At 46.4% G+C, this 25,918-nt stretch overlaps 1 protein-coding gene across 4 annotated transcripts in view; it reads left to right on the forward strand.

Moving 5' to 3' along the window:
* The window catches only part of MOB2 (MOB kinase activator 2), a 644,864-nt gene that overhangs the window by 445,755 nt on the left and 173,191 nt on the right, over positions 1–25,918 (forward strand). For all 4 annotated transcript variants that reach the window (XM_069623962.1, XM_069623963.1, XM_069623961.1 and 1 more), the window contains exon 2: positions 3,178–3,338. In XM_069623962.1, the coding sequence (XP_069480063.1) occupies positions 3,178–3,338 (161 nt within the window). The remainder of the gene's footprint in view (positions 1–3,177; positions 3,339–25,918) is intronic.

A 25,918-nucleotide genomic window follows, 5' to 3' on the forward strand; every position in this document is an offset into this window, starting at 1 on the left:
GTGACCCTCCACATTGTAGTGTGGAATTCTCTTGTTTGGTATAATGCCCAACTTACTGGGCACATGTTGATAGCTTGTCAATCCCCTGGGATCATGAGGTAGCAGAAGGAATGACTTTTGGACACGCAGTTGGCAAGATGGACCTGAGGCAAAGCTTCCAGGACCTTCTAAACCTGTCAAAGGTGGTGTGCAGACTGCATTGAGAAAGTATTGCCAGAAATTTTTCCTGAAGAAAGAGTGGGGATAACGTTGGGGCTGTTCATTAGCAAACTGAGACATTCTCAATAGGCCAGATTGCTCCACACACCTTCAAGTGATGCTAGCTCCTACCTGAAGTAAAACAGAATGGTGATGGCTGGAAGCTTTTGAATGAATTGAAACGACTGGCATCTCTCTGAGCAAACTTCCAGACCATCATTTGTTAGCCCTTTCATTCCATTACAGAAGGTAAAAGACCATCTGAAAATCGGGCTTCTTTTTACCCCAAAAGGAGCGGTGTGGTGCAGTGCCAACTGCTAGGTGGCATCCCTTCTGCACGAGACCACAAGTAACCCCTGCGATAGGTCTGGCTCATTGGCCTTTGTCAGTGGGGTGCAGCATGTTTCTCTAGGCAGGGCAATCTACGGACCCACATCTGAGCATATCGGTCTTGCTCTTGCGTGTGGTGACAGAGAGACCCAAGGTACACTTTTCTGACGAAGCCCAGTGAGGCTGAAAACTTTATAGAGTTGCTTGTGATCTGTGCAGAAGTGATGGGACCTAGTAGGTGCTGGATTGATGTCGCTTCACCCTCTGTAAGGCTGAAACCACTGGCAAATGCTCTAGAGCATAGTTTAAAATTAACCTACCAGCCATCAACATTCAGTTTTGCATTTGTCTTTCTTGAAACCTGTCTGAACTGCAAAACAAACTATTGCCACCGAAAAGGTTGGGAAGATCGCTTAGAGTCTCTTCTAGAGCTTTACTTTTAAGCTCTGACTTTAATGGCTGTATTTTGCACACAAACCCTATTATGCAGTTGGCCAATTGCCTTATTTCACACTAAACCATTTTTTTTCTTTTAGTTATTTATTGCTAGTAACTTTGAACCTTTTGTTCTTTTCGTCTTAGTCTTAGTGTTTTACAACGTGTTTTGTTTCTCTGATCCCCTGACCTTTTATGCAGTTGCCATGAGCGGGGCCACTGTAATTGCATGCGAGGCACGGGTACCTAAGCAGGCTGCAGTTGTAAGTCTTCTTAAATGGCTGAGCTAAGCTACATTTGGAGATTTAATGGATCACGTTATTCTTCTGCTTACTTTCAAACTTCAATCTGATGTCCTCTCAACTATGGTATGGTTTCGAAGCTCTTGGGCTGGCCAGCCCTGAAGCCTTTTCTGCAGGCAGGTGGACGCACGTTGCACTTTTAAGTGGGCTTAACGGGGAGTTCTTTGAGGGCGGTGGTGGGGCAAGGGGCAGCAGGTACGTTTTTACTTTGAATGAGCTCTTTCTTTTGCTGGTAACCTTTGCATGAAGAAGGAATCCTGCACGACTATGTGAGGGCTCCTCGTGTAGAAGCACATTTGTCTGGCCAGCCTGCCCAGCGTTGGCAAGTCTGGGCAGCAAACGGAGAACAGCTGGCGCCTCTTTTCCTTCCTTTCACTCTGCCTCACAAAGCCCCTTTCACTTCAAACTTTAATGGCATCAGCTGCTGGGAGCCATCTACACATGAAAAGGGGCCCACCCATCCCGTTCCCACTGCTGTACCCACCAACACCCTGTGAACAATACATTCGCCTTAACAGGATGAAGGTGCCTGGGGCTGTGATTTTGGAGTCTGGAGCGTGTGCAATTGCAGAAGGAAATTCTCCAAGTAAAAGGTTTTTTTTTAGTTTGTTTTTTCTAATGTTTTAGAAAACTAAATCTACCCTCTACTCTTGTTTCATTTACCCCTCTCCTTATTTATTAAAAAAGCACTAAAGTAATACAACCTATAAGATTAAAGACTAGCCCCTCACTACCAGCGGAGTATACACCTGAGCATGTAAGCCACTTTAAAAGTGGGATTCCGTGCTGTTAAAAATGTTGCATTTAAAGCGGAGTTGAGTAACGCAACATAAACCGTACATAACTCGAATGTGCAAATTGAAAATATAGCAAACATTAAAAAAATGTAACTGCTGCCACCAGCTTGTCTTTAGGCATTTTCGAAAGTAACCAATAATCCCTTTTGTATTACCCTTGACTTACACCAAAGTATCCCAATTGCACTGCATGGAACGATGCTGTGTGGAATATGAAAAAGTTACCCAAACGGGTAACATGACAAAAATGAAAGTTTCCCAATACTGACAGTCTGAAGGATTTATTTATTTGCAATTCTTATAAAGCGCTACTTGCCTATGGGCTTCTAAGCGCACAGAAAAAAAACGGACACAGGACTTAAACGAGAAGCCGGCAAGGGGGTGGTGGGGTTCAGCAGTCAATCTGTAGACCGGAAAAAATAGAGATTTGGAAACAAATGATTAGTCAGTTTCCCCCTAACAAATGAGTAAAAAGACCAAGGAAGTGAAGATAAATGTTTCCATTCTCTACAAAAAGTCAGGACAAGGTGAAAAACAAAGCATAAAATTGGGGATCCATAGAATATGGAGGGGGAAGTTGCCTAAAAGAGAAATCTTGCCCAACAACGTTCACCTTGTTCTTGCTATACTGTTTTAGTCTTGTTAAGTGGGGCTTCACCTTGAAGTTAAGGGTTAAGACCAGGCAGCACTGTAGCTTAATGTTCAGAGGTATTTGCTGTGTGGTTAAACCTGTTGATTATTCTTTTGGCATTGTAAAGGGATACAATAGAAATGCCTGTGATTACATGTATACCACCAGTGACCCTGGACTGTAGGCATACTGTAAGTGAAAGTGTTAACATAGGGACATTATTTGAAAATGATTTTATATTGTGCTTCATGTCAAATTCCTCCCACCTGTGGTGTAACTTTCCCAATGTGTCACTCAGTTCGACCTCCAAAGGATGTAGTTGAGCAGCTGTGGCTATCCTTCCTTGTGACTGCTGCGTTTACAAGCATTGTGACTCCTGCTTGAGATCTGTTTAGTTTTAGGGTATATGTCTGGGTGCAAGCTGTGCAAAGTGTAGCTACTGATCTCACTGGTGTACATTCTAAAACTCAGCTTCTCTTTTTAGGAAATCCAAAGCAAAGCCTAATGGGAAGAAGCCGGCACCTGAGGAGAAAAAGTTGTATCTGGAGCCGGAGTACACCAAATCGAGGGCCACAGATTTTGAGTTTAAAGAGCTTGTGACGCTTCCACGAGAAATTGACCTCAACGAGTGGCTTGCAAGTAACAGTAAGTATAGGGCCTTGTACACTATCCAGGGGACGGAACTTTGTTGCAGGCTTCTGTAGGTGCAGGGCTGAACTCTGTTGTCCAGTGACTGGAATCGGGCAATGGTAAATTTAGGCCAACCTATTCTTTAAGTACAATTAACAAACATTTCATAACCTTGGAGGCCTTGGCCTTTCTCTCCTTGTGGTGGGAGAAGATGTTTGTTACACTGCAGGCGATTAAACGTTCTCCTAGCTGTCAGCCTTTGCTCAGGGTGAAGGGGAACCTCATGCTGCTTTGAAAATTCTTAGCCTCTGTTCTGTCAGTCTTGTACGCTTCACATGCATATCATTCATATGTGCAGCTGGTTGCAGCAAACTGTGATGTAGTCTACACCGTGTACCTGCTCACTGACTTAAACATGAACCAATGATGGTTGCTGTATATGCCATAGTAGCGGCTATGATTCTGCCATCACTTTTGTGTTTCCAGGCAACGATCAGAAAATGCAATCAAAGACCACTGATAATTGAAAGTCTCCTTGCTCTTCTTGGACATTGCCTTTATTGATTCACCCTGCCTGGGGGTGGGGTTGGGGCCCCATCTCTGCAATGACCTCCCGCTCTGTTGAAAATTACAGGCTTTCAAAAAGGAGCTGCTGAAGATGGAGGCTAAGGTCTCATTCCTTTATGAAACAAGACTCTGGGTTATTCACAAAGGCAGAAACCATATGTTTCCCTAAAAAAACCCTGGCGTTCCTTTAAGAAATGTGGGACACTAGGGATGGTGTTTGCCTTTTGGTTTCTCTCTGACACTGCTTGTTCTCATAAACAGCTATGTTTAATCTTCTTGCAGACTGTGATGATATAACTCAGCTAGACAGGGTGGCGTGATGTGTGCATCACGCCACCGTCTCTAGCTGGGTTATAGCATTACAGTCTGCAGGAAGATTAAACCTCATATCAAACGGCGTTGAACATAATTCAATGACCATGGTTTGCTTAAACTCCAGTTTACTTGCTACTATTTTTTAAAACTTTTTTATTCATGTAAACATTATTTAACAAACGGTGAGAGGCCGCATTCGGCACAACAGGTTATCTTTGTCCTTCATCACCCAGCCCAATCATGTGACATGCATACAATATCAATAACCCAATCGATGGTAGAGTATACAAGGAGAACTTATGCATATTGCCACTCAAATTCTATTTGCCACCCCAGCACAACAGGCGGCCTGCAAACCCCCATCACCAGTCCCTTCATCTATTATGTGGGCTCGATCTGTGGCGCTCCTTCTCTGCCAAATACCCTCTCTGGTAACACTAAATGTCTTTGGGCCTAGATGCTGGGTGTGTCAAGTCTCAACATAATTCTTCAGTCATTGACCCTGACTACTGCATTCATCCGCTGGCTCTTGGAGTGTACAGGCCTGTCCTTCCGTCACAATGCAGTGCATTTACGAGCCAGCAACTGTGCGAAGGCATGGAATTTGCCCTGCAATTTGGGCATGGTTGGTGGGAGACCCAACGGGTGTTAGGTGAAAACATCTGGCCGGGTTATGTCTGCTAGTGTGTTTGACTTTGTGCCAGAATTCCACCATTTTAGGGTATGTCCAGGTCATATGTATGAAGTCGCCTTGCAGTTATTTACACTTCGGACAAGCCCCAGATGCAGAGTGCCCAAACTTCCTCACTTTAAGCTGCGTGTAATAAGTTTGGTGCAAAAAGTGGAACTGTAGGGCTCGGTTTGTAATTATGGAATGTATACCTAGTTTGCCAACATATTTTGCCCTATTGCTCATCGCCTACCGATATGCCTCACGATTTGCAGTGTTTTTTAGTACTATTATCTTTGTCCGGAGAGTTCATCATAGAGATCTAATTGAGCAAGGATATAAATTGCGCTGTGGTGTTGGAAGCCATCAGATATTGTATGAAGGGACTTCCCTTTGGTTCATCCGGTATGTCGGGATATATAGCTTTCTGTCCCCCCCCCTTGATATGGGACTATAACAGGGCGTTGGCTAGGGGAGGGAGTCAGCTGTTCATGGAACTTGTCCAAGGATATAAAATGCCCATCTCTAAAGATAATCTCAAGGCTTGTGAATATGCCTCTGTGCAGTTCATGCACGACCCCCTGCTTTGATCCGAACGGGTCACCCTGAATGTTATTATCTAGGAATAATGGTGGGGATAACGTGCATTTCTGGTGCAGTTTCTGCGAAAGCCTGTCGTGTGTTGTCTACTGGGTCAATAGATGTACGGTGGCATAGTCTAGTAGAGCTGGGTATAGCCTCTAGTACTAGCATTTTTATAGCTTCGCCCGTTGGTTCGGGAGGGCCTTGGTACCAGTATATTGTATAATGGAGCATACAGAGTAAAGCGTATAACCCAAAGTTCGGTAGGTTCAGATCACCATGCCTGTATGGCAATACCAGTGTGTCCCATTTGACACATGGGGAGGAAAGACCCCTTAAAAGATCTGTAACCAGTGTTTTCAGTTTACCGATAAAGAGGGCTGACATTTGGATAGGAATGTTCACAAGCATATATAAGCATTTGAGAAGTATCATTTTGATCAGGTACATTCTGGCCATAAAGGATTTGGGCAACTTTGCCCATTTCCTCGCCTTTGTTTGCAGATCGTGTAGCAAATTAGGAAATATTGTGAAGCCTATTGGGACATAATTTAGTGAATGAAGGAGAGCAGCTGAGCGAGCCACATTGGCACGCAAGTACATAACTCTAAATTGGGGCCATTGGAAGCGCTCGCAATATGCCCTCGGTGTTACAATCTGTCCGTGGGAATAACTAGTATTTATTCCAGTTGATTTGAAGCCCGCACTGTCGCGCAAGTTCAACTATTTTGTCTACAATCGGCAGCAGATTTCGTTCCGTCTGCATAGAGTGAAAGCACCACCGATTGATTAAATAATCTAAGACCCATATTTGCATGGTGTTCCAGAAGGATCGCAGCCACTGGTTAAATTGACAAAGCAAAAATAATTGTACGTGGGGGAGCAGTGTGTGGGGCTGGATGTGGATGGAAGAGGTGCCAAACATCGATTTAAGTAGACAATCACATTGTTTTGGTTAATATTGCAGCTATCCCGTGTCCTTTCCTATTCCCAAAATGAGGGAAACTGCTTCCGACATAGATTTTGACCGAAGTCAGTTTGGAGTCGTGGGTGTTGGACAAAGTTTGTATGCAGTACCCTTGGGTGCACTACACACAACTATGACTACAGGTATAGGCAACCCAACCTTTGGTATAAGCTTGTAATACACAGTTTTGGTAGCATGATGAGCAGCCAGGCTTATCTCAAGAGGGGAAATGTGAGCTGTAGTGGGGTTACACAAAGATTCAGTTACACTCGAGCTTTCTTGCATAAACGATTACTAATTTATCAGTCGGTTATAAAGCATTCTTTAGAAGGGAGCAATAGAATAGTAACACACAAGTATACTTCAATACTGTACACTTTGAGTTTCTGAATCAGACAAGACCCTTTTGGGATGACCCACAGTCGCAACCTACACCCACAGATGACTTCAGTAACAAGGGTGCTGGGGACATTAATATCTTACTGTTGGCATTCAGAACACTCCTTAAAAGTTGGTAAAAGGCAAACGTTATTAGAACATAAGAGACCACAAATATTCTTAAGCAGTGCAGATACTTTGAGTTCACTAGAAGAGTCATTCATTCAATTCAATAGGCTAAGCCAAAGTCAATTGGCAAAAGTCTTGGATAGGATAAAGAACTTCTGGTAAATGGAAAAGTCTTTGCACAAGTTCTTAGAAGTCTTTGAAAAGAATCAAATGTAGGGCCACAAGCTGATTAGACTTGTGAGTTGTGGAAGTTAGAAGCACTTCTACAGTAAGAGGTAAGTTCTCTTAGACTTGTTTTACAGTACCTTGGTAAAGAAGAAAAGATGCAGCTGATGACTCTGTTCCTGTGCAGCTCTGCAGGTCTCACTGTTCCTGGGCCTCAGTCGTGGGGACAAGAGGGAGGACGTCAGGGGACACCTGCATTGGGATTGCCAAAACCTGCAATCGGCAAACTTCACTTTCAGTGCCTGTTTCGTGTTTCAGCTACCGCAAATAGCAACAACACAGTTCCTGGCTGTCAAGGTGGGCTGTCCTTGCTTCTGGGGTCCCGCAATCTGCTGATGGGGCTCAGGCTTGGTTAGGCCTGCTTTGTGGGAGTCCGGAGGATCTTTCAAAATCTTTAGGCCAGCTTAAAAGTAATGCACGCAATTTGGTGTCCCTCTCCCTGGCTATATGGTTTCCTGCAGCAACTCTGAGGAAATTCAACCAGCTCTGATATGGGTGTCCAGGTGGCTTACTTTGGAGTCGATTGGTCCCACCGCCTCAAAGGGAGAAGTCGTCCTTGCAGGGGCTTCTCTGTTGATGCGAACTTGGCGTTTCGGCACTGCAGCAGGACTTCACCGGGCAAACCAACGGTCCAGGAGTTGCAGCAGGCATCCTCTTCAAGCTCTTCTTTGGTTCCTTCGTCCAGTGGTCGACTTTTATTCAGTTCTATCCCATTCATTCCAGCCTAGCTGTCACTCATCCAGTAGGGTGGCTGTCCTTGCCGGACAGTCAGCCAGCCTATCACCACAGATTGCATTTGGCTCTCCTAGGAGATTATGCACAGGGAGTTTCGGGCACCTCCCTCACTTCCTTCCTACCCCAGACACTCTGGAACCAGCGACAGGTTTCACTCCTGAAGCCCGCCAAAGGTGAAATGAACAAGAGACCAAACCTGGTTTGGCGCGCAGAGAAAATCTCTAGAAGAACCTTTCCACAAAGACATGGTGAAAAAAGACTGGGGACCATTTTGTCAAAGATGACTCTGCGCCATTTTGAAAAAGATGGCTCATGCGGTTAGCGTTACCGGAGCTGTGAACAGCCGCGGTAAATGCAAACCATGGTAGTTTCGGAACGAAACCACTGCCACCAGCCATTCTGTAAGGAAAGGGTAGCATAAAAAAGTATCCCTTTGTCTAAATGTTCATGTAACAAAGTATGTGTGCTGGTCTAGCAAGTGCAATGCAAAGTAAAGTCAATTTCACTTTACTGCTCTGGGAAACAGTAGTTTATCTCAGAGAAGGTATTTAAACCTTGGGAAATCTGAAAGACTTCCCTGCGTCATTGCACTGAAGGTGTTGTGTGACACAATGTAAAAGATGATGCCTTATGGAATTTGTTACACTCTATAACCAAATGAAACAGAGGTAAAATTCACATTACCATACATGAGAGAGCGGGGGGAAAAAGGGTCACACTCTCTTCAGGTAAAAAAAATATAAAGTCCTCAAAAACCAGCAAAGTTGCTGGGGGTCTCTAAGGTGGAGGGAATTGGCACATTTTTGAGAATTCTCCCTAACATTTACCAGTCCCCCCCCCCACCTCCTCGACCAACTACTCCGCCATTTTATAAAGTGTCCTGGTGAAAATACAACTTCAATTTGACAGATGTTTACTTTGCCAGTCTCAATTGATTATAATAACTCTGCCTTCAAGTTCAATCATGCAGAGTTTCTCTTTGCAGCAAATTTCAAATTGGCTCTTGGAATCCTAAGGTCAAGCATGCAGATTTGAACTTTCTACTCGAGGGCTCTAGAGGAACTTTCCTGTAAATTCCAGCAATCCACTTTTCTCGGTTCCCGTACTTTTCGAGGTCAGGAAGAACTTGGACACCAAGACCTAACGCTCACTGTTCCTCGGTTCATTCACTTTCTCGAGTAACCCTAGGAACTTTGCCATCAACCTCTAAACACCAGCTTTGCTTTGTTTTGTCGCTATTTGTAAACACTCTTAAACTTTGCCTCTATATTACGGCACTTAGTGTGTTCTTTTCACCAATATCCCTAATCTATCCAGAAACATTTGCTTTCGGGTTCCAGAATGCACCTTTTATCATAACACTTGATTTCTCCTCTTTAGGCAGCTGACTAGTCTTCCTTCTGCCTGGCACCTTTTCTGCAGAGGCTGGCGTCCGCAAACCTGTCCATTATCTGGTCCGCTCACTGCTTTTGCAGCGTCTCTGTATTCTGTCTCATAGACCAGTGCCTTACAGGGAAGCTCTGTAGTGGCTCTGTGTAATGTTTGAAAGTGAGAGACCCCCAAAATACAATTGAACCTCCCGATGGAGTCAATAAGGACACCTCCAGAGACAATGAGACCAAGTGCTAGTGGTAAAGAAAGTTTTTTAAACATAAAATAGGGCGAGCAGAATCTACTCTGCTCACGCCAGGAGCGCTCTGCAGAAAACATGTTACAACTTGGTTTTATACAGCTTATTCCGTCATTCAGGAGAGGGGAGGCCTAAGGGACATAGAATCAAACGGGATTGGACACTGAGAGTTGTCACCTATAGGTGCCATACGCTCCGGTGAAGCTGGTGTAGAGGCACGTGGTGAGATGACGTGGTGTCCCGGGTCAATCGGTCAGCTGGGCTGGCAGCTGGCATGATGCGTCGAGGTTTGAATTCTTTGTATCGTTAAAGTTATGTAACTTTTTGCCCTTGTGGCCAACCTTTCTCATCCATTCACTACCATGATTTGTTCGTCCGGTGACCTCCGAGTCCTGTATCTTAATACTTGCAAAACATGGTTCAAAGATACATTATTTATTACTGGTCATAGATTCGATTTCGTTTGTTAAACACTGTGCATGATTTGTTTAGACAATTCAGGATATACTGACTGAAGGGTAGAGTCCTTGGGTCATTGCAGGGTTTAGGGTGTCCACCTGATAGCACTAAAAGGAATGTTGAATATACGACTGAAAAAGGGCTGGGTCAAAGAAGGCACATATCATAAGTTTACATTTTAATTGTAGGTTCAACGATCAAGTGTCCAAACACCATTAACTCATTTGCTGACCTCTTTGAGACCCTTATGACATGGGAGAGTCGAAGCTTTCTTGTGAGTTGGTTTTCCATTGCATTATGTAATGGGGCTATTCAAAACACGATTGTACATTCAGGCTTTTTACATGTGGCTTGCTGGGTTATATTTAAATTATACTAGGTTAAAGCATACTGTGTCACCCGTTTAGCTTACATATTTTTCATTACAAGAAGAACATCAAAGCTCAAATACACATACTTAGTTTAACGTTTATCTTCCACATATGCAAGAGAACGGACCGCTTTGCTACTTGCGGCCTACAGGCGCACCTCTTACACTGATTATGGCTTACTAAAAAACTTGTCACTACATTATTCTTGTACATTACGTCACACATATATATATTTACACTTAAACGCATAAGTTACTGGACATGAGGTAGCTCTGTGCTGGTGTGTATAAGGTCATATCGATTATGTATTGCATTGTCATCCGCGGTTTCCATGAGCATTCTTATGTCGTGTATTATATGTTATATATTCGCTATTGAGATTTAACACAAACACTTCTGGTTATACACGCATATTATGTTGGCTACTCATATACATGTTGGCCCATGTTAGGCTTACATAGTTATGTTTGTGGGAGATGTTCTGGCTCTGTTTGTTACAATCGTAATGGATCAAAGCCTCAGGGGTCATTCTTGTCTGTTAACTTTATCCAGGGGCATCTCAGGTTCCCCCTGATTTGACCCCCCAGAAATATCTGTTTGGGGACATAGGCAAGCACTCAGAAAAAATCGGAAGACTATTCAACTTTTCATGTGCGGTTGCCAAAAAATGTATTTTATTGAAATGGAAAAGCGCTCTGCCGCCCAGCATGAACCAATTCCTACAAGAATTAATACATGTCAATGAGTCAGGAGCAGTTGTTTTGACCCAACCTTAGACGTGCAGACCCAAAGACATTTGGGGCCGTTTAGAGTCTACCTGTGCAATATGATTACTGATGATGACCTGTCACCATAATATTGTTTTGTAAAACTGCATTGAACAAATGTATTCCTGTTGTATCTGTGAAATGAACTGTGCAATGGTGCTGTTAGCCTTTTTGTTACCACTAATAAAGAGTTAAAAATAAAACTCTTTATCCAGGGGCATCCTGTTTTTATGGCCAGGGTCTGTGGGGATGTCAGTCGGGTTTATGGAAACGAATAACCTCTGCCCTGGCCCCTGCTGAGGGCTGTATCTGGGTTAGTGGAGTAAGACGGAAGGCAGAGGATAGTGTGTATTTTGTTGCTTTCTCGCTGACAGTCTTCTCATGGGAACTGAACGATTACAGGGCTGGCGAACAGGTGGGGGGGTGGGGAGGCGCTCGCTCGTGGTGTGCGCCTGGATGGGAGAGCTGCAGGCTTGCATTGGAATCGCACAATTGTTTTATAATTACATAATGGAGTTGGTGCTTTACAAAATGGAGTCATGGCTACCTCTAGTTTTTATGTTACTATGAGGGACGTCACAAGGGGGGTCACGGTTCCCGAGGCATTCCCACGTGAATGCTCCGGGGCCGGGACCCTGAACCCAGAGCAGCCGCGACTGGGCCTACCAAGGAAGTACAGGAATTAGGGGGGGGTCTAAAATGCCCCCTCCTTCCACTCATTTTGGCCACCAGTGGTCGTTTGCCCCTTTGCACTCGGCTTCCCTCAACATCAGCCTCATCTTGCATGTAGGTCTAATGTTTATCTCCTCTCTTCTTCAAACAAAGTGCTTTTTTGATCTCTCTTTTCAAGGTCACACGATCATAGAGGTGGTAAAAATACTCCTGGCCCAATGCGGTTTCTCCAATCTTGCTGGTTAATTTGTTAGAAGGATTGTGTACTGAATGTGACCCGTTTGGGCTACTTAAGTGACGATAATTGTTTATCAAGGTGGTCCATTTATAAGGGAAAAACACAAGGAGGCAAATCCTGGGCCTTGAAAGCAGATCTAATACTGTGAACTTGCAGTATGAGCGAAAGGCTCTGACCAAAAGCCCCATTTCATCCTCTTGTGCATTGTCCTGCCTCCAGATAAAGCACAAAAGTGCAAGTAACCCAGCGAGGGTGAACACACTAGATAGAACAACTGTCATTCCCTCAGGGCCCTGGTATCCTCTTTTAACTGGGTATGGGGCCAGGGAGGACGTTATTCTGCCAGGGTTACACAGCAGGAATATCGCTCTCCTAGGCCAGGTGAAGGAGTTTGTGACGTTACTGTGATAAGACTATTGAAGTAGATATACCCTTGGGATCACCCATTGGGATCTGCTCTATGCAAGAAAAATCAAGAACTACTGAGGTGTTCTTCGACAAAAAAGGTAAAAAAACAAAGCACTTGAAGAATATTACCATCCCCTCAGGATAACTGAGGAGAGTGCCTGGTCAGCATCTGGATCATTGTTCGGAAATATTTATCTTTTAGCCAACTTTCCTTCCATAAACTTTGTCCCCCAAGGTTTTTAACCTGTCCTGACATTTTACAGAGCAGTGAAGCTTCTCCCTGACCTTTTCATAATTTTTCATGGGGAGCTGATCAGTACTTCAGACTGTCAATACTGGGAAACTCCTTTTTTGTAATTTACTTTTTACAATGCAGTGCATGGGGATACTTTTATATCGCCCTAGCCTTTTACACTGCAGAATTGCAGTTACTTTTTAATGTGCCCAAGGACTACGTAGTGGCAGAAATTGCATCTATACCACTTTTGGATTTATTTTTGTGTGCATATTCACGTTTACCGTGTCTGTCTACTAAACATGGCTAGTGTCCTAAAATGGCAATGCCACAAGGTTTTTCGCGTATCCTTTGGCCATTTTGTTTCTTGGCTGCCTTCTTGCTTTTTCAGGCCAGGAAATCCCTAATATGGTTGTGCATTTTCCTGAGAAAGCTGCTGTTTTCGCGGGCTAGTGCATGCCATTTGTGTGAGGACAGAGAAATTGGGTGGGACTGTCTGGTCCCATTCCACAACTGTGGTGCCCGAGAGTCTGGTGTGCATGCATGAGTAAAGCCCACAGTGGTCCCTGATTGGACCACTGCTGGCTGAGTGAGTGGTGCAGATCCTTAACCATTGGTGTTTTTCTTTTCCCCGTGGACCTTGATTTGGGATAAGAGGACTCCTGCAGCCATTCCAGTAGTTCAGCTTTGGAGCAAAGTATCCTGTGTAGCCGTGCAGCTGACTGAAGACCCATGGATGACTCTTAAAGAGGCCTGGCAACCTTTCTTGCAACTGTCCCAGTGAAGACCTGTACCTGAGCAGGCCCTCTGCAGTGCTTTGGCTCTTGCACTGGTGGGACAAAGCAGTCTTGATGTATCCTTGCGTTCCTGAAGCTTTGAGCAGTCGGAATTGTCCCTGGACCTCTGTGGACCGACCAGCTCTGAGCTGGGCTACCATGCCACAAGCGTCGCCGTTTTGTGTATTCGCACAGAACTTTGGTGGTCGCTAGCTCTTCCTACAAGTCACCTTCCTGCCAAGTCTCAGCTTCCCTGCATCAAGGAATCTATCTCTGGACCTCTTTGATCACGACTGGAGAGAGATGCCTGCTGTCACCCTTGTGCAGTGACTGTCGCTCGAACCGGCTTCTTTCTGTCTGGTAGTGTCCTGAAGAGGCCTGCCTCTGTGCCTGCTGCATTTCTTCTTGGGAAAGGGTTGCCCTCTGCTCCTGGAATCGAGAGGAATGTTCTTTGCACCCGCAGTTCCGGGGCATCCAATACTGGATCCAACGGTGCAAAAACCTACCCCCAGCAACTCCCAGTCGACCTGCCAAGTCACTTGGAAAAATCAGAGTAAGGGCTGTGAGTGATCTGAATGCTTACAGATGCCCCCAACCCCCCTATAATACACTTTGAGAATAACTTTGGATTCTGATGCTTGTTAATCTGCTTAGAATCACATGCTGTACATATAGTCCGACATCCAGTGGTAACCGCAGAGTATTGCATCTTGTCTTTTGAGAATCGAAAGGGGACGTTGACATGGGCGTGCCTGTAACGCTATCCCTACATGACGTGTAGTGTACCCAAAATCCCTCACGCGTTGAGGTCGCTCAGATTGATTTTCCACCCGGCATACAGGTCACCTTCTGCAGAGCTCGTCCAGAGACATTGCTATTGTTATCCTTTCGACCCTTGGTCGTATATTATAAAGTTATTGAATATTATCCTACCGTCCATTCCTTAAATGGCTGTTTTCTGATGTACGCCGAAGCTGATTCCACAGACCTTTGACGGACAGTGTTCCGGTCAGTGCTGCCGACCATGTGGCCGGGCCCTCTGGACGGCCTCAAAGTAGGGAGAGTGTGGTCGGGGTGGACATTTCCTTTTCTGAAAGTGCCTTTCCCTTTCCTCTTTGTTCCCTGGGTGTCTGTCACTATATTTTTCCTTGGCTATGGAGAGGACTCCGTTTAGGTTTTGTCCTTCTTGTAAGGCCAAATTTTCTTGGAGGGATAAACACTAAGTGTAATAGGTGTCTGCCCCTGAATCGCGGCAAGGCGGCTTGTGCGGCTTGCAAGCTCCTGCGTCCAAAGACATTAAAGGAGCGCTGTGTTAAGCAGTGGGCGGCCTACGGAATGTCGCAGGCCGAGTCTAGTACTCCCGCTGCCACAACTGCCGATATTGACGAGGGGCTAAGTGACGAACAGGCTTCCGATTCGGAGTCCATTGACCTCTCGGCGGAGCATTCGTGCTCTGCGTCGTCCGTCCCCAGCCCCATCAGGCAAGACTCAGGTCCTGTTATGGGAACTGTACACCCTGGCAACAAGGACGCACACTCTTTACACACTAAGGACACAACCCCGGGACATCTTCGACAAAACAGTTGAAGCGGCCCATAGCGCCAACGGGCACATTGAATATTTCGGCCGTGGCCGCCGATCGTTGGGATCGGCAGCCCGCCCCGCAAACACATGTGCGCCTTGCTACCGGGCATTCCAAATCAAAGTGCGCTGCCATCAATATTCGAGAGACCGTTGCGACGCATTGGAAGAAGGCGTCCACGATCGAGGGCCCCGGTTTCGCCGAAAACAACCGTGTAACCGCATGACCGAACTAGACAACTTTCTGCCTCTGAAGAGGTTGCCGAAAGCATCGCTAGGATTATTTCGGCAGATGATCAGAAGCAACGGTCCAGGGATTTGTCGATACCGAAGGACAAACCTAGGGATTCGTCGAAATCCAGGGATAAGCCGAAGGATTCATCAGAACCCTCGGAGAGGCCGAAGGACAAACACAAGGACACACATCAACCGTCGGTTCCCCGAAAGGACTTTTCGGAAGGCACTGGAGGGATTTCTTCGACGTTAAATGAGAAATCTCGATGTTCTGCGATGGAAGATAGATTACAAGAGCCCTTTCTACCCCTAGACTCCTCTGGTTCATCTATGTGGACCAGGGAGAAATTTGAGGGATGTATGGATAGGTTAGAGAGGTTTGTACAACTCTCGGAGAAGTCCACACCTAAGAGGCCTCAGGAGTAGAGTTCCTTTCCCTCTGTGGCTAAACTTCAAAAAAAGGAAGAAGAGGAGGAAATATATACTTATGATCTCACTGGAGAAGAGGTTCCTGTGGACCACTACAATCGGGATGACTATCCCTTTGCTGACCCTGAGGATGTTCATATCGACCCCACAGCGGGTTGGGGGGTACAAGCCCAACCCAATTTGATCCTCAGCCTTGGCAGTCACCCAATCCAACACTGGAACCTGATGCCTTGGACATGGATACCCACTCGACAGGCCTCCCTGGTTGATGACCGAATGGTGTTCAACTCCATATTAAGGAAGGCAGCGGAACATTCCCAGATTGCTACCCAGGAAGCTGTACTAGAGGATGCTTTTGTCGAGGACATCTTAAGGGAAACCACCGGCCAGCCAAGTTATTCCTCTGTTAAACTTGATCAAAAAGTGGTTGGCCCCTTCATTATTGACACCTGCCTTAACTAGAGCAGTAAATCCTAGAGTAGAAAAATTGTTTCGACCTTCCCCTTCTGTCCCCCATTACATCAGGGGCCATGCTACTCCAGACTCACTGGTGGTCACGACAACCAGGAAAAGAGCAGGGGTTCCCCTTATCAACTGGGGAGGCAACCCCGGACAAGGAGTGCAAGAGACTATACGCTCTAGGGAAAAGGGTCACGACTGCAGCAACTTTTTCCACTTGCATTGCAAATAACACAACTTTGTCGGCTAGCTATGCCGACGCACAATGGGTCATGCTACAAGAGGGCCTGCAAGAAGTCCCTGAACTGCTGCAGGCTCGCCTGCTCTCCATGGTAGCAGAAGCGGACGGGTTAATCCGAGTATCCTAAAAAATACTTTGGATGCAGCAGAGACAGCTGGCAGGTCCTTGGCTCAAGGTACCCTCCTGAAGAGGCACACATGGTTACGAAACTCTGGTTTCAAACCAGAGACTCAAGCTTCACTAATAAATAAGCCGGTGGAGGAGACTAATCTATTTGGAAAGCAGTGGACGAAGCGCTCGAAACTGCTAAGAAAGAACACAACACCCTCAAGACCCTGGATCAGATCACCCAGAGGCCTTTCCCAAGGAGTGGGAGAGGATCTAGAAGTTCCTTTCGTGGCCAACGTTTCCCTCAGAACCAATACGGCTCGGGAAATGATTGGTCCTCTCCCCAAGGAACCAGCAGCTACACCACCCCGTATCGCCCAAGAGGTCGACGACGTGGAAAAGGAAGGGGCTCGATGCTCCCCAGCCTCAGGCCAAAAATGACCTGCAGATCCGGGTCCCCTCCCATGCCTCCCCGGTCGGGGGCCAGCTAACATTTCTTCAAACATGGGAGAGGATAATTACAGACCAGTGGTTACTCAAGACCGTTGGCCACGGGTACCGTATAGAATTCTGCCGGTCCCCCCAATTCAGACCTCAGTTTTCAAGATACCTGACGCCAGAAAATCTGTGCATCCTGCTACAAGAAGTCGAAACCCTGCAGGAAAAGGGCGCCATAGAAGTCGTACCTCTTCTACAGATAAAACAAGGGTATTTATTTGGTGTACTTCCTTGTAACCAAAAAGGATCTCCACATGCGCCCTGTACTAGATTTATGCCCAGCGAACAAATTTGTCAAACCTCAAGTTAAGTATGGTCACTCTGCAGGAGGTCACCCCCCTGCTCGCACAGGGGGATTACATTGCAACATTGGACATGAAAGATGCATACTTTCATATTTCAATGTTGCCGGCGCACAGAAAATACCTCGATTCATGATAAAAGACAAGCACTTAGTTCAAGGTACTTCCCTTCGGGATAGCCTCCGCACCGAGGGTATTTACAAAGGTAGTGGCAGCAGCACACCTGCGCAGGCTGTCCATCCCGGCTTATCCTTACCTCGACGACTGGCTCATAACAGGGGACTCTTATGAGGCATGCCCGTCAAATACCCAGAAGACAATAGACCTTTTATTCAGCCTGGGATTCACCATCAACGAAAAGAAATCCAGCTTAAACCCCAGTCAAGTCAAGCAGTTCCTAGGGGCTCTAATTTGAACAAAGGACGGCCTCGTCTTCGCCTCCAAAGAGAGGGTCCAAAACATGTTTCAAATCCCTCACTATGTAGCCAGTCGAGAGGTGACGGTACGCAAGGCCGTGTGACTGTTAGGAATGATGGTGTCAGGATGCCCAGGTCCAAGGCGCAGGAGCGAAGCAGTACCAACCACCCCCTCAATGGTCTCAGTGTCTGCAAGTCAAGGCTTACACAGACCTCTGTAACCAGAGCGGGGAAGGAGGGTTAGGGTCTTGATGAGTGGATAGGTAGAGGGGTTTGAGGTTAACCGGATTGAGGGGTAGGAAGAGGTTATGGATGGGACTGGGGATTGTAGGATAAACAATGACTGCACACTTTTCTTCTTGAACTGGTTGCTGTAAGTGTTTTTAACACCTTTACATGTAAAGGTGTTTCCCTTCACATTGCATTGCCCTTCAACAAATCATGTACATACTACTCTGAACACGGAGTTAAAACAAACATGGATTGATAAACAAGTTTGAGCCCAGTTACAGCTTCATGAACAAAAGTCTCATGCACTAGCACACTTAGCTTATACTTCTGTCTTTAAGTCCTGTCCTGCAAAGGCTGTCGAGTCCTGTGCCACGTCCTTGCGGTCAGGTGATCAGATGCACACTAAAAGGAAAAACAAAGGACAAGCATTAGCGTGTGCTTTCTGGTTCTGTCGGTCTCTCACTCTCCCAAACACACTCTACACGCATTCAGCATTCCATGCATTCAAGGATTTCAAGTTCCTTTTGGGTGCGCTGCCGCACATGGCCTCTCAACCCCCCAGGATCTATGTTTGCCAATATTCGGTCTTCCTTCAGACACACGTCCACTCTCCTCGATGTCTCGAGCACAAGCCCCGTGCCTTGGGGCTTGCGCATGCGCACTCGCGCGCCACACCCAGCACGGCTTCCCATTGGCTTGCGAGTCCGCAGAGCATGCTGGGAAATGTAGTCCTGGCGTGCCAAATGCTGGGATTTGCAGTTTTGGACGGCAATATGTCTACAGAAAGGGCATAACAGCCTTTTTAAGTACAGTAGCTTTCTGGGTCTAGGTTTCTTCATGGTCCCTGGCCCTACAGCTCCAACAGTACATGGTCTGTGGCCAGTCCTGCCCCTGACAGATGGCATCATGCATTATTTGGTTCCTCATGTGCACTTGCATCCAATGCAGGAGTGGCTCAACAGCCAGTGGTGTCAGGCTAGCGGACAATGGGACGATCTAGTGGTAGTCTCACCAGCCCTCATTCTCTCGCTGCGGTGGTGGTCGAGGGAGAACCTTTTGAAGGGAAAAATCTTCACCACCCCCACAGTGGAGGCCACTCTCACTACAGACACATCTCTCACAGGGTGGGGAGCTCATCTCCTTCAACAAACAGTGCACAGAGTTTGGTCATCAGACATGGCATCCAACCAAATAAATCTTTTAGTATTCAAAGCACTGAAAGCCTTTCAAACACAACTGCAAGGGAAGACAGTCGTGATTCTCACAGACCGCACCACGGCCATGTATTATCTGAACAAACAGGGGGGCGCTCCCTCTCCAGGGCTGTCCAAACTGTCCTAGAACATTTGGACGTGGGCTCTCAAACATGATCCTGTTGTCACAACATGTTCCAGGGGAACTCAATCTTCTGGCAGACGAACTCTGCAGAGATTTCCCACTACCCCTGGAGTACGAAGGGCGATTACACGAAGACATCGTCTCCAACGTTTTCGCAGAACGGGGCTTCCCAGAGACCGACTTGTTCGCAACTCTGGAGAACGCTCCATGCCAAGACTACGCCTCCAGGTACCCCCAGAACCGCTCTAAGGGGAACGGGCTCTGGATCACATGGTCAGGGAAATGTGTTAACCCTTTTCTCCCCGACTCCCGTACTCAACAGGATAGTGCACAAGATGCACCAGGAACCAGTCACCATGATATTGGTGGCCCCCATGTCGGTCCGCCAACCCAGGTTCGCTCACCTGATGGAGATCTCTCTGTCTCTCTGTCTCTCTGTCTCTCTGTCTCTCTCTCTCTCTCTCTCTCTCTCTCTCTCTCTCTCTCTCTCTCTCTCTCTCTCTCTCTCTCTCTCTCTCTCTCTCTCTCTCTCTCTCTCTCTCTCTCTCTCTCTCTCTCTCTCTCTCTCTCTCTCTCTCTCTCTCTCTCTCTCTCATCCCCAGTGAAGCTACCTTGCCCGTACAACATGTTGCTGTACAAAGGGGAGAAACTCCACCCATGCCTGCAAACATTGAATTTAGCAGACTGGCTACTGAGGTCCTAGACTTCGGACACCTGCAACTCCCTCAGAGATGCATGGACATGCTTGGGGAAGTGAGAAAACATAACGCCCAATACTGCTATTCCAGTAAATGTAAACGCTTTATCTGGTGCAATTCCAAGGGCATCAATCCCATTGACTGCTCTCCCACGCACATTGTATTGTACCTGACTCACTTGACTCAGGGCTGGTTTTTAATTTCCTTAAGGGTTCACTTAGCTGCTCTCTCAGCCTACACTACGTCGCAACGGAAGGTGTCGTGGTGGAAAATACCAGGTATTAAGGCTTTCATGGAAGGGGTTAAGAGGATTTATCCCCCCATTTCTAATCCAGCTCCCGGTTGGGACCTGAATGTGGTATTAAACAGACTTATGGGGTTCCCATTTGAACCTATGCATTTAGCAAATCCCAAAGATCTTACCTATAAGACAGCTTTCCTAGTGGCTATCGCTTCTATTAGAAGCGTTAGTGAACTAAAGGCCCTATAAGTTCTAGATCCTTTCGTTACAGTTCAGAGATAATGTGGTTCTGTGCACTCGCCCTCGATTTGCACCTAAATTATCTCCAAGTTTCATGTGAACCAATTAATAGAACTGTATACTTTCTTCCAGAATCCTACTAACATGCCCAAAAGAAGCCTACACACATTAGATGTGTGTAGGGCAGTCATGTTGTACCTGGAAAGAACGAAACCAATGAGAAAGACGAACCAATTATTTGTTTCAGTGGCAGCTGGTAGAGAAGGGGATCCTGTCTCTAAATCGGCTATCTTAAGGTGGATTGTCAAATGCATCGCACTCTGTTACACACTTGCTAAGAGAAAACTGCCCTTCAAGCCTAGAGCACATTCTGTTCTAGGCACTGGGGCTTCCATAGCATTCATTACGAATGTTACCCTAGAGTCCATTTGCAAAGCGGCAACCTGGAGCTCTGTACACACCTTTACAAAACACTATTGCCTAGACACTCCTTCTAGGTCTGATTCTCAGGTGGGACAAGCAGTACTAAGACATCTTTTCACTACTGTTCCTTCTCACAACCCACCTCCAACTCTGTACTGCTCGCTAGTCTATGCACAGGATGTGATTCTAAGCAGATTAGCATCCAAAGACATGCATTACTTACCGCAAAAGCATTTCTGATGATTGTATCTGCTTAGATTCACATGCGCCCACCCTTCCTCCCCGCTCGGATGGAAGGAACATGGACGTCTTACTACTTTCTCTATTTTCTGTACTCGCTCACGATAGTCATAAGGCTCCCTCACGGCAGAAAAAATACAATGGGAGGGACCTCGACGCGTGAGGGATTTTGGCTACACTACACGTCACGTAGGGATAGTGTTACAGACACGCCCACATCGACGTCCCCTTCGATTCTCGAAAGACAAGATGCAATACTCTGCGGTTACCACTGGATGTCGGACTATATGCACAGCATGTGAATCTAAGCAGATGCCGTAAAAGCATTTCTGATGATTGTAAGTAATGCATGTCGTATTACACTCCTTCGCTTTTTAAATGTTTGGTTTAAAAGATCAAAAAAGTATTTTACTTGCATGTAAAATCCTTGATCTTCTGGAAAAATGTTCACCACCACAAGAACTCTTCCTACCTTGATCCCCTCTCCTAGAAGCAACATTGTGACCTTTAAGCACACGGCCTCATTCAACATAGGAACTGGACTTCTAAAGTTAGGGTTGTCATTCTTATGAATTGGTATTCCTTACTGCATAATTGCACACCTTCCTTTCAGGTGTTTAAGTGAATTATATGCCTTTCTACACACCTAAGGTGACTGTATATATGTTTTATAACTGAGTGTTGTCTAATAGTATTACTGGCTTGATTCATTTTTCAAGTGTATTTTTGGGCCTATAAATGAGTATTTTTGTACTTGCCTGTCTAGTCAGAATTGTGTATTTCACTGTGTGAATTCATTGCAAACCCCTGACCACACTCACTCCTCAGACTAAGAATTGACCACTCTCCACGCTTAGCTTTATTGGGTTTGGCTAACACCTGTTTTCCCCTATTCACCATAAATAGGGTGGCCTCCTTTTTGCCCAGTTAATCCAATCGGACAAGCTTCTAAACCTTCACCTTTTACGCCGAGGAACATGTTTGCAAAATCATTCAGCAGCTGAAATCCTGCTCCCTTCGGAATCCTATTCCCCTTGCAGTTTTGAAGAATATTAGTTCAGGGATTTTTCCTTTAGTAACCCTAGCCTAGCTGTTAGCTCCGCCCTATCTCAAGACAGAATTGCATCCAATTTTAAACATGCTTTGGTGACTCCTTTGCTAAAGAAACTGACTTTGGACCCAATTTTTCCAGCTAATTTTCGGCCCAGTTCTCTCCTCCGCCTTCTTATGAAAGTACTTGAGGCTGTTCCTAGAAGAAGCACCTATCTTGCACTCTTATCAATAGGCTTTTGTCAATCTATGGGGACGGAAACAGTATTGGTGTCAGTTATTGACAATCTAGCTGGAATACTAGATCGAGATGGAGTGGGGTTCCTGATTATGAGAGAGCAGTGATGTGCTGTTGGCAGCCTCAGACCAGTGGGTTCGTTGGCTGTGCTTGTGGTGTTTTACGATCAGTAGTCCTTGTGTGCTGTTGTGCGAGTCTGTGTGGTTTGTTTTGTTGTTGCAGTGTAGTAAAGTTTGTGCGGAGTGTTGTGTTGTAGGCTTGTGGTTGTGTTTGGTTACAGTTTGAGAGGTGTATGCAGAGGGGTGAAATTGTTAATGGATTGGTTAGTTGGCGTTGCTTTCTGTAACTGAGGTGTTAAATACCTGCATTCTCTCCACGAGCGGTCCGAGAGCGTCTCTGCTTCTCTATCCTAATCTGGGCCGTCCGATACTCAGTCCATTTCACACATCTTATTCAGTTGTTTATGCATGCTATCGCTCCTAGCCCATCGAAATGTGGCACATGCCAGCGCTTGCAATTATGTCCAGGGCCGGTCCCTGCCTTCATTCACTGCTCCATATGGTCAATGCCAAGGCCCATGACTTGGTTTAAGTGTGGCAAGTGCCCGCATTCACATAACTTTATACAGGTGTGCTGCCTGGTAGTAATTATGGGTCGGGTGAGGTTGGCTAGAGCTGCTGCTTTCTTTCCTCATGGGTGGCGCTTATGTCCTATTCGATTTAGCACCATCTCTCTTGTTGTAGTGAGAGTTTCTCTGGTCAGCTCTGGTTGTTATCAGTGTCATCCTAAATTAAGTCATCCTTTCCTTGTGTTTTGCGTCCGGTTGTTTCGGTTTTCACTTTGAATCTGTGGTGTTGAAGAGCCAGGTTTTTAGTATTCTCCAGCATTGGATCTTTCATAGATTCAGATGCTTGAGTATTCCCCGTCAGACTGGGAATCCTCGGTGATAAAAATAATTATTACAAAATGTCTAATATATACACATTGCTACATAGCCATGCATGTACATAGCCCATTATGGCCTATGAGCCATTCTATTGTTTAGTCCCTCCACCTCATTCTGGTCCTTTATAGCCCCAACTAATGAGGTGGCAGGGCTTAAGCTCCGCCCCCGGCAGCCATCTTCAGATTTTTCACCGCAGTCTGACAGACAGAGAATCCTCAAGCTCTTTGAGCTCTTCAATTCTTTTTCTACTTTTTGTGTGATATATATTTTTCAAATATATTCCACTTTGTTCCCCTGTTTAGGGGCTTTGGTCTGAGGTGGTTTTTGAGAGAAATAGCTGTTTTTGACCCAAAATCGTTGTGTAACCCTTCTCTTCAGAATGGCTGCATCTCGGGCTGTTAAGAAGCCTTCCCTGTTCAGAAGCCTTCCCTGTTCAGGGACTGCACGAGGTGCAAGAAGAAGTTAGTCTACATGAAAGACCCCCATGAACATTGCATTTACTGCTTGTATGCACATAACATTCAGAAATGCGATATTTGCAAGACTTTTTCCAACAAGACTCTTCAGGACAGGCACAGAAGACTCCTTTTACATCTGGAAGCCAGGGATCAATCTTCGGACGAAGAGTCTGTCAGAACAGCTCCTGTCCACTCCAGCATTCCATCTGAGAGGCAAACTTCGAAGAGAAGGTCCTCTTCAGTGGAAAGGAGTTCCTCTCCCATTGCCAAAAGTAAGGGGAAGCTGGAGTTAATACCCTTTCTACCTCCACTGGACTCCTCGAGCCAGAAAGTCGCATTCATCAACCAAATCTACATCCAAAGGTAAGGAGGAATTTGCAAAAAGCCAGGGGGATGGGGCATTAGTCGGCGGGGAAACCGTCCATGAGCGATGGGAAAGATAAAGGCCCGTTGGTGGCCACACCGTCGACGAAACCCTCATCGACGGCGATTGCACAAGACATCGTCTACGGCAAGATCCACGTCCTCCGATTTATCGTCAACAAAACATTTGGCGACGAAGGAAACACGCCATTCGTCCACGAAGCACTCCACGAACCGCTCGTCGACGGAACACTCGTTGATGGGGGAGAAACCATCTAAGCCACGTTCGTCGACAGAACTACAGTCGGCGGGACTGATGTTGTCCGTACAGAGGATCATGGAGTTCTACAGGCGTCAAAGGGAGAAGAGCATGCCGTCTGATCCCTTAGAACTGGAACTCCATAGGAGAGACAAGTCTCCAACTCCAGGTACATCAAGAAGTTCACCTCATAGGAGTAGACCTCAGAAGAGGGCACAATCGCCTGAGCCTCCTCAAAGGTCTAGGAGCAGGACTCGCAGTGCTTCACTGACAAGGGTCCCATCGCCACCACCATCGCATAGACCTCGATCCCCGGATAGGGATCCCACAATGATGCCGTCCTCCGTTTCAGTCTCGGATTGGCAGGAGGATCGTTTATAGAGAATTTTCTGACCCAGAAGGTGGCGAAATTACACAGGAGCCTGACGCAGCCAGTGAGTGGGACGAGTACATTGTCGAGAAGCCCAGGAGGCGAGATTCCCCGGAGATGCTTCACCTCCGGATGATCTGGTTTCTTTCCACACCATAATGGGCAAGGCTGCCGAATTGTTGAAAATTCAGGTTGCATCAGAGGGAAAGAAATCGGTGCTTTATGAGCACAGCGACAAACGCAGGAGGACGATTACCACTATTCCTCTCTTCGACACCATCTGGGAGTCCGGATCCAAGATTTTATCTACGCCCTTGTCTACCCCGGCTCTTGTGTCCAGACCAAAGAAGATATATAAAGCGCCCAAGTCTGCGCCGCTTTGCTCGACGGGTCATACAAGACCGGACTCTGTTATCACAGTTGCGGCTAGGAAGAAGCTTGACAATCCCGCTTGACGCTGTCAGCACCACCGGACAAGGACGGGCGGAAGCTAGAAGCCATGGGCAGGAAGGTATCCGCTTCGGCGTCACTTATCATCAGAGCGGCTAATGCGATGGCCATGACTGCGAGATATGATTGCGAGCTTTGGCTACGCATGTCCAAATTGGTTAAGCAGTTACCACCAGAGCTTCAGGAAGAGGCTAGATCGATAATCGCTGATGGTGAAGCAACCTCTGATCATACGATCGACGCATCGGTTGATGGGGCTGAATCAGGCTTCAGACAGATGGCCCATGGCACAGTACTCAGAAGGCAGCCCTGGATGAAGGCTACTAATTTCAGGCCTGAAGTCCAAGCGCAGATATTGGACAGAAAACAGACAACCACCTGAAGGGAATCAAAACGGACACACACGGCCTAAGCCATCAGTTCTTTGAAGGACAAGGATAAGGATCGTCTGTCTTTTCACCCCTTTAGGGGCTCATCTTCTAAATACAGAGGGTACGGCCGCTCTTCTTATGGTCGGAAGGCGCAAGGTAGCACATACCAAGAGAACCAGTATCAATCCTCCAACAGATACTCCCATAGAGGCAGGCGTGGCTCCGCCCAGGGGAGGTCCCAAGGTAAACAAAACTATCTGATTCTGTCCCCTCTAGTCACACCCCGG

Source organism: Ambystoma mexicanum, chromosome 11 (genome assembly GCF_040938575.1).
Source record: "Ambystoma mexicanum isolate Mex_15411 chromosome 11, UKY_AmexF1_1, whole genome shotgun sequence".
NCBI classification, from domain to species: Eukaryota; Metazoa; Chordata; class Amphibia; order Caudata; family Ambystomatidae; genus Ambystoma; species Ambystoma mexicanum.